The sequence below is a fragment of the Zeus faber genome (assembly GCF_960531495.2).
Source record: "Zeus faber genome assembly, chromosome: 16".
NCBI classification, from domain to species: domain Eukaryota; kingdom Metazoa; phylum Chordata; class Actinopteri; order Zeiformes; family Zeidae; genus Zeus; species Zeus faber.
The window spans coordinates 14018529-14028528 of record NC_137202.1 but is presented as its reverse complement, the minus strand read 5'-3'; the positions used below and the strand labels follow the sequence as shown (position 1 = coordinate 14028528).

General features: G+C 44.7%; 1 protein-coding gene across 2 annotated transcripts in view; it reads left to right on the top strand.

Annotated features, from left to right (window-relative positions):
- The window catches only part of pcgf5b (polycomb group ring finger 5b), a 20723-nt gene extending 18151 nt beyond the window's left edge, over positions 1 to 2572 (top strand). For both annotated transcript variants that reach the window (XM_080016922.1, XM_080016923.1), the window contains one exon: positions 1813 to 2572. In XM_080016922.1, the coding sequence (XP_079873048.1) occupies positions 1813 to 1860 (48 nt within the window). In that variant the 3' untranslated portion in view covers positions 1861 to 2572. The remainder of the gene's footprint in view (positions 1 to 1812) is intronic.
- Positions 2573 to 10000: the final 7428 nt, after the last annotated feature.

Sequence of the window (10000 nt, the reverse complement as noted above, 5' to 3'; positions counted from 1 at the left end):
TCATAAGAAGATGTATTGCTTAATATGGTTATTGTTTAGAATGATAATAATCCTGTAATAATCCAATATCCTGGGATAATGTCTATATCCTGATAAACAATGGAAATATCAATGAGATCTATTTCAGATTTGTCTCTAAGGTTGTTGTCTTTTATACACCCCCGACACGGACAGGAATTCTCCCCAAAATGTTATGGTTATAATTATTTTCAGGAGGAAATGCACACTTTAAAGGTTCCATTGGATATATTCATACTACGTTTGAAAACAAGGTTAATTGCCATCCTTAAATTACATTAAAAAACACATGGTGTTGCTCTGGAATATTTGCATATTGAAACCCATCAAATTATTCCTTGGTAGAATTAAAAAAAAATAATCTTTCAGTGATTTTATCTCGGTGATTCACTTCGAATTAAGATATCAGTCGAGATCCCTTTCGCTAACCTGTACAATAATTGTATTCTTTCCGCAAACGTTTTTCTTTCTTTTTTTTTTTTCCCCCCCTCCATTTAAACTTCAACGGCGTGTCTTCAAACTGCCGCGCTGCGTAAGTCCGCTAATCCGTCCTCGTTGGCCTCCTCGTCCGCTCACGTTTCTTCGGCGTCTGCGGTTCTCGTTGAGCTGAGTTACATCTCTGCGTAAGCATGCGCGGAGCATCTGTGAATCTCTTCTGCAGGCGTCGTCCGCCCAGCGCCGCATTTCTTTACGCACAAGTATGAATTTGGCCTTTCGTGTTTGGCGTTCCGCAGCGTCCGCCCTCCTCGGCGGTGCCGCGGGGCCCCTGGCCGCCGGCCCCGGTCGGCCCGGCCAGGTGGAGTGGGGGACGCTGGATGGTCTAATGGAAACGCAGCTTTTCTTCCTTTCTTTTGCTCTGGCTCCAGGAAAATGTGGTTTGAAGTGACATGAAAACTCTCTCTCTCTCTCTCTCTCTCCCTCTCTCTCTCTCTCTCTCTCTCTCTCTCTCTCTCTCTCTCTCTCTCTCTCTCTCTCTCTCTCTGTTGCTTTGCTGGCCGAAGTATCGGAACAACTGAGGGAGAAAGAGACTGGCAAAACTGGAAGAACTTTCAGTGTCGAATGAAGGCATCTGTTAAAATTCATTCTGCTGGAGACCAGTTTGATTTGTTCTGTTAAAATAGTCACATGCCCTTTAAAGAATAATAAATTACCAGCATTATGCCAAAATGACTGAATTTATCTTATTTTATTGTGTATTCAAACTCTGGGTGTGAGCTTTTTTTTGCTTTAAAGGGTGGACCCTGGACCCCTGTTACCAATTAATAGTTGTATTTCTGTGAACAAAAACACAATATAAAAAAAAGATCATTCCTCAGTGGTGTTTTCCATAGTTTTCCGGTCTTGAGAAGGTCTTATCAAAATCAAAATAGTAGAATACCAATGAATGTCAAAAAAAGTTAGAAAATGTATTTGCGACTGCCCTGGAGGAGCGGAGAGGGGGGGAAGAGGCTTAAAAAGCAGAAAACAAGACCGAGCAAACGGCTGTTTATACAAGCTGACAACCAACGATTCCTACAATTTGAGGTGACCTTACAGAACAATAATACTGTACGCTGCAGCTATGCCTAAACCGGGGCGCGCACGCATACCCCCTGGAGGATGTTGGAGGTACGCCAAAAAAAATTGTGATTTACATTTTCAAACATGCCCACAGCGGCAAAATGGGTCGAGGGCCAGCCCTGTACCAGCCAAGGGGTACAGGAATGTAAAAAGTTTGGGAGCCACTAGTACTGTACATACAGTATGCACTAATTGATTTGCTTTTTGGCAATGTCTGTGCTTTTGTCTCTTCAGACGTATCCAATGGTGTTAGAGTACCGGCCCCGCATCGACTTTGGCTGAACTGACCCTGTGAGAAGAGCAACCGAACCCAGAAACCGAGCATGTGGAGAGCTTCCGCAGACTCGAGTTGCTCCTTAAGTTGTTCGAGACTTAAAACGTGTTCTCTAAACTGTCTCCCCCTCTTCCCCCTCACTCTCTTCCTCTTGACTAAAGTGGCTTTTTTGCAGATGAGATGGATGACAGTTCAGGACTTGGGCCTTTTATCAATCCCTGTACCTTGTCCGTACCTTGTCCGTACCCAAGTTCTTGTGCGTTTGCCTGGGCGGCCCAAGTTCCGTTCCTGACCAAAGTTCACTCAAAGCTGAGAAAATGCCCCGAAATGTCCGAATGCGAAAATTCTCACGATTGACAACAAGTGAAGTACTAAGTGAGTGTTGATGAGAAGGTCTTGGATGCATTGCACCGTGAGACCGTGTGGACGGCCCTGATGGTTTTGTAAACTCTGTCCACACACACTTTGACACGGACACACACTTGTGCACGCGCATTGAAGCAATGTGCAAAGAAAGATAAAAAAAAATGTATTTTTGTACAGTCCATAATGAATTGCTAATGTTGTTATGGTAAAAGAGGATTTATGCTACATAATGTTAGAATAATATATGCCATAATATATGCTATTTTTAAATGTATGTTTCTGTGCCTAAGACCCGTTCTGAACTGAACTGAGATATGACCATATCTTCACTTGCCTGTCTAATTCTGTGATGAATTAAATGGTGATTTTTCTACTGGATTCATGATTTGACTTTTTGTGTGTGTGTGTGTGTGTCTCACGTGTTAATAGTCAACATATGCACTCATCGGATCAATGATTCGGTAGACACGTGTCTATATGATTCTCATAAATGTCGTCCTTAAAACTCATGTTAATTTCAGGAGCGCTTCAAATGAGACATTGGTTCACAAATACGTTGAGTGTAAATTCTAATCAACACAAAATGATAAGAGTGTGCACATGACCAGCCGTCACGGCGCTGTCCATTTTCCAACATTAAACAAGTTTGTTGTAGAGGAAAAATTGTTAACAGCTTGACTGCAGATTAATAATGATTTGGTTTTCTTTTTAACATAGCATGCATTATTCAAATGACAGATGAAAATCCAAATCTGCAGATTTTCTTTTTTCTTTTTTTTTTTTTTTTTATCAAACTCGAACATCAAATATTCATCCACACTCTAATAGAGATCATAACACCAGTAGATCAACATCAGTCAACAGCTAAACATGGAATCCGGACGAGGATGATGAGTTCCTGACAGTAACTGAAGCTTCTTTTATCCACAAATAGCTGTGGATGGAGCCGCACGTGTCCTGTGTCTCCAGCATCAGTGCATAGTTCAGATATCGCTGCTCGGACGCCCCCCCCCCCTTCACGCCACACAGACACCGGAGGATCAGGGTCAGGAGGAAAGTGTCTGACCCTGTCCACACACTGAAGGTCAACCAGTGAAATAAATGGGTCACGGGGTTAATAGCACATGTGTTGCACCACACGAGTGGACCATGGTCTCACTGGGCCTGGGTTCAAAACCTATCAACCAAAAAGGATCTTATTGATGTCCTAGAGATCGTCTGATTTCAGCAGTTTCACAGTGAGGAGCTCCCGGTTGCCGACGTTGTAATTCCCCTCTGAAGTGGTGAGCTTTCGGCAGAGCTCACCATTTGAAGGAGAGCACTGGGACAGAACCGCTCCCACCCCTTCGTTCAAGGCGTCCACTTCCACCACAAAGTGGAGGTTGATGTCGGGCTGTGCCGGGACACAAAGCGATGTTTGCGCTCCGCCAACGCAGTCTCTGCCTCTGCCTCTCCGCAGAGGTCCACATAAAAGGTGAGGCGGTGGCGGCGAGGGCCAAGAGTCGGGCTGCGATGCCGCGGGAGTCCCTGATAAACCGCCGATTAAACGTTGGCGAAGCCCGGGAAACGTTGGAGTTGCTTCCTGTTGGTGGGGGTTGGCCACTCTGCCACAGCAGCCACCTTCCCAGGATCCATCTCCATCCTCCCCTGGCCGACGATAAAGCCCAGGAAGGACGCTGAAGGGTCGTGGAAAGCACTTTTCTTCCTTAACATACAAGCTGTTCTCCAGGAGGAGTTGCAGGACCTTACATACATGCTGCTTGTGCTCCACAGTGGACTGGGGAAAAAAAACAAAACATCATCTAGGTACACAAAATGATTACGAATATCTCAAAGAACATCATAAATCAGGGCTTGGAACACTACAGGGGCATTAGACAGACCAAAGGGCAAAACCAGGTACTCAAAGTGGCCTAGAGGGGTGTTGGAGGCAGTCTTCCACTCATCCCCGGATGCGAGCCACGTGGTAAGTGTTCTACGAGTGTAGTGAATCTACGAGAGCTGAGAGGTATAGAATCGGTTGGTACCGCGGGCTCGATGGGATGATGGACCTAAGTTGTTTGGGACTGAGCAGGAGGAAGGAGTGGCAGAGGGGACCAGGAAGGAGTTAGCGGCTGATGACCTGACAATGACAAATAACATACATGCAGACTGTCTCTAGTGGGGCTAGGAGGCTGTGGGCGTTGATAGATATTACAGCCAATGCATTTCACGCTGAAATATGTCCAACCTGGCTCAAACTATCTGGAAGACATACTTCGGCAGAAGGTACGAACGAGGTTGAGGTGTCGTTAAAACCGCTACTGTATGTCACGAGGATCTTGTGGTTTAAATTTCATTGAAATCAATCCACATACGGAGCAGATATTAATGAAAAACCAAACAACTTTGACCCAAAATATTCAGCTGTCTTGGTTAACTGACATGTCATTATTTGTAAACAAAATGAAGGAGAGTTACATGACAGATTGAAAGTAAGACTAGTTATGATGTCATCATATTAACTACTATAAATCGACAGATTCCGTTTGAGAATGTCCAGTGGACCGTGTCCAGTGTGTGGCATGGACTCATTCACTCTGTGCTTGTTCGACGTTACCAAACTATCGATTTACCTGTATATTTATATAGCTTCTTACCTGGTAGATGTCAGTAGATCTGTTCGATTAATATATATTTTTTTTAAGTCCACATTACTTTGCCGGATTTATGAAAAACACAATAAAAAGTAATTCACAAAATATTGTCAACACGTTGATTCGAATCCACTGGACTGTGCGACTGAGTGATGTGTTCAAGATCCAGCGAGGCGTCGGATAAATAATGGTGCAATGGTAATTACTCACAGAAATATCACAACATGTTTCCTATTTCATGGAAACATAACTAACTGGAAATGTAATCCAAGGAAAAAAATGCCGGACATGGCACCAAACGGCCACCCGTCACTAAAAGTGCAGCTCTATTTCCACAGACAACATGATGAGTTATAACAATGACAAGTTCTGGTTTACAGGCAAACTGGACGGTTGTTTTAAAGACAGGAGGGTTGCGCTGTGTGACGAGCAACCAGGAGACGACAGACCGGGGGGAGCCCATGCAGCGTTCAACGTAAATTTGAAAAAAATCATGCTGCATTTCAAAGAAAATGGAGACTGTAAAACGCACCCAACTACGACTAAACTGGACCCCATGTATTGCTGCCTGCAGCTTTATTTGTGTTCTTGTTTTTTTGAATGATCACTTTATTGATCCCTGTGGGGAAATTTGTCCTCTGCATTTAATCCTATTTTTTGGAGCAGTGGGCAGCTCCGGCACAGTGCTTGGGGGAAAAAAAACTCCAGTTCTAGAGCTTATGCACAAGAAAAGAAAACATGCACAACAAACATCGTCTGACCGGCGATGGATGCCGAAGTTGGTCCCCGGGCGCTGTTAGCTGCCCACCGTTCCTGGCCTGAACCCTGCAGGAAGGACAAGACACGACGGGAAAAAAAGCACAAAAGACATTTCACCGCCTCCATCTGCATGTGTGTGTGTGTGTGTGTGTGTATGTGTGTGTGTGTGTATGTGTGCCAGCCGCTGTAGCTGCACGTAATGCATGTATTGAGGTGTGTGTGTGTGTGTGACAATAAAACGACCTGAAGCTCGTCCAGTTTTAAGTTGAAGTCGAAGTTGAAGTTTAAGTTAAGTTAAGTTTAATGTCTTGGCATTGCTTTTTCAGAGTAGGAGCAAACCTATGTAAACACGGGGAGAACATGCCAACTACACACAGAGACTCCATTCGTGAAGTCATTTGACATTGTCTTTCACAATCAGTTCTCTGAAGCATGCCCAAAGCCAAACAATTCCTAAATTGTGTGTATGTGTCCTCACTTTGCCCAAAATATGGAGGATGCAACGTGTGGTGACTTAGTGGCTAACCGGATTGATCCCAGATATCCCACCACTAATTTAAACAATAACGCTGAAGGATTTACTTTCCGTATGAACCCAAAAGTCCCATGAGATGGAGAGAGACAGCAACAGAGAGTCAAATGTAACAACTGGATATGTTCTGCAAAAACCTTCTTCATTGTTCCTCACTCATTCGGCTGGAACAATAAAGGAAGTTATCCAGCTGTTGCAGTTATCTCCAGGAAGTTGGTTATGGGACTTCAATCGATTTGGGATTACCGCCGTATCACTCTTTAAATGGACACCGCAGGCAACAGCAACTATGATGGAGTGGATAGACCACTAGGAAAGGCACAAGATAGCATTTCTTAACATTGTAATTAAAATTGAAAGCGAAAACCGTGGTATCTATTTCTAATTATTTTGTTTTCTATGGGGGGGGGGGTCACAGCAACATATCTAGCGGGCAAGTAAGGTATTGAGTGAAGCATTGCGATGCAAGTAAAATTTAATTTCGCCGGCCTCGCTGAGACACTAAGCGAAGCAATGAATTTCCAGATGGAGCAGCTGAGAAAACATTGGCGGTGAAAGGATGACGTGTGCTTTCCCTTTCTTTTTCCATTGTCCCTGTAGACATGTCCTTGCGCATGCCCTTGCCCTTGAGGTTTTCTGCCATTGTGGCTTTCTTATGAAATCCCATGGACACTTTCGCTCAATGTTCAGCAAAAGCCCTTCGCTGGATAAACTCGTTTTGTACTTATTATTTCCCCATAAATCGATGTGGATGGTTTAGCCCGGCTACCCTCATGGCCCTAGGGTTAGTTAAGGCAGGCGGACCGTCGGCGGAGCAGGGAATAACCGTGGCGACCTTCACGCTGGTCCGCCGCCAGTCTGCAGGACAGGACGCCGTTCTGGGCTGTTATCAGCAGAGACGTGAGTGAAGCAGACAAATGGACAGCTTGGAGGAATAAGCAGAGGACACAACAGGACACAGTGTCTCTACTGTCGCTAAGTAGCGCTGCCAGGTCTCAGGGTTGACCTTCAAGAAGTCGGTCTCTAACAATAGTACTGACACCCGAGAGGGGGTGTCGTAATGCTGCGACGCTGCTTGGACAGGTAGGGGGCGCTGCAAACTGGAGGGAGTAATGGCCTCGATCTCGGTCATAGGGTTAGGGTTAGATGAGCAACTATGACCAACAAAGGATTTGTTTGAGATAGATACAAAAGAACCACAAAACAGAAGAAAACCATTTCATTCCTGAAATTGCACCATGGCGTTTATTGTAGCAGCTTGATAAGAATCCACCAAGCAGGTTGGCCTGATGAGTCATGGAAGAAAACAAAGTTACCAACTAGATCTGGGTTCAGGCGTGGGCAAAAAACAAGTCCCTGAATATAACAAAGAAACAAAGAAACATCAAAATTATGAAAGGAGTTGCACACACTTGAACGCTCTGCTCCCAATCATTAATTTCTTACTTTATATAGTCCTTCATTAGAATGCCTAATAAAGAGCATTGAGTAGCACCATCAAGGATGTATCATGTCATCAAGGAATCGAGGTGCCCATTTAAAGTTGTAGGTCTGAGATTGCATTGTCTCCCCAAAACCTCAAAATCCATGAGCACTACTTGTGCTCCTGAACGTACGCGTACTGTTTATATGTGCTATAATTACTGAATGGTGTTTAGAGGCAAAATGCAAATTCATGGTAAGATATATACTGGTAAGATATGTATGTATGCACCATACATTGTAGGGTATTCATAATAAAGTGATCCAAATGGGACGTTTGAAACAAAAAATACATTACCAATTGCATATGTATACAATTAATTGGAAACTATGCCACTTTAATGGATGTATCTGGTTGTATCTAAAAGTTGCATTGTCATGTGATCAGAATTTTAAGTGATTTTCAAGCACAATCTAATGCTCTTTTAGTCGTGGGTGTGGGTTGGGATGCGGGGGGCGGCTGTCGGCCTTGATCACGCGGTGTGGCTTCTCTGTGCCGGTCGCCCCGGGTGCTGGGGTGGTGGAGGGCTATCTGCGAGCATCGACGGGGGCGCCGTCATCCGGGTGTCCTGCAACAAGCTCACTAAGCTATGTGGGTGGGCTTGTGGCCGGGTGGGGCATCTAGCCGGTTTGCAGTATAACGGGCCTTGCCTTTGGGATGTTGGTGGGCATGAGGATGGGGGGAGGGAACGCCGGATCTGGCGGGTTGTCGATCAGTCAGTGCGGGACCTTCCTGCGGTCGTGGAGTGTCTATATGGCTGCGGGACTCAGGGGTGACTGCAGGGTCCTTTCCGCTGCTTGGAGGCGCTACGATATAATTCAGACCTCATACACCAAAACAAACCGGGAAGTCCCGTGCACTCACCGGTTACACACACACTCACACACACACACACACACACACACACACACACACGCACACACACACATACAGGCGGACTCGTCACAGGCACACACACACCACCAGCACCTGCATTGAACACACCCGTGGGCCCTCCTGATTACCTTCTTTTCCTATCTCACACATTTTACTGCCATAACTATGACAGGAAGGGGCCACGTGCCCAATTGCTGTTTTATTTTTCTTGGACTCAATTAATTATGTTTTGTCGATACATGTCGTCGTCTGACGTTTCGATGTTTACGTTTTTCCGTGTACATGTTGTTTGGTTCTATGTTTATTTGTCTCACACGGGGTGATTCTCCCCCTTCTTGGACAAGTAATGACGAGTTGTTTATAGACTAAAACATGGTGAGATGGTTCTCCAAAGAAGGAGAAGGTTATGGATGATTAGAGAATGAATGAAGAGTTGTATTGGAGGTTGAAAAGTTGAACCCCACCTGCAGACTTACTCTCTCCTAGATGCAATAGCACAAATACTCTGTGTTGTATGCCCAGCATGCTGACAGCACAGGTTAAAAAAAAAAAAAAAAAAGGAACATTTTCAGCAAAATAACAAACACATTATTTGGTTGTTTGTAATGTTGCCAATTACTATTATTTAATCAAGGTTAAAGGTGATACATCTGAAAGCCCTCAACAAAGTTCGGTTCGTGGTTAATTACGTTTGCTGGTGTATTAAGTACTTTTGGAAAAGGCTGAATTAGGTAAACGCTGTGCACTTTATAAATAAACATGGCCTCGGCTCAACTCGATGTCCGGGGCGGCGTTTTTTCGTGGGTGACCTCAGTCTCCCGTCATCTCCTCGGCGAGTCAGCACTCAACACAGATATCAGGGATCAGAGTCAGACCGCCGTCCCAGCAGGGCCCCCCTCCCCACCCCCCCAACCACCAGAGCCATCAGGAAGATGAGCGCTGGCGTGTCCGTGTCCGCCTCCCTGTTTGTTCCTGGTCGGAAACCCCTAAACTGCTGGAGCAGCAGGAGCCGCTTCGCTTGCCACGACACTGATTTCCTCCTTCTAGATGAGTAAATATGAAGATATGTGAGCCTCATCGCTTCCCGTGTGGCAGCTCTATTTCCTGTCAGCGCGCCGCCGTATCTGTGCACGCAGGTTGTGGGCACGTGTCGGTAGAAAGCTTTTAAGGGACCGTGCAGGTGTTTGAAATTGAGTTTTTGCCCTATTTTACATGATGGTGAGTGAGACCAGGAGAAAACGGAGACGGTATAAAAAAATATTTAAATCTAAAAGTGTGAGCTATTATCAAGAAAATTGTCACAGGGAATCAGTTTACAAAGTAATTACATTTGACGATCAGACATAGACATAAAAAGACAAATATAAAAATTAGCCATATAAATAGTGGCAGTGTGGTTCCTGGTATTAATGAAGTTAATTATTACTATATAATTACTAAAGTATTACAAAGTCTACAGTGTTATTACAGTATCATTACATATTATATATATCCTC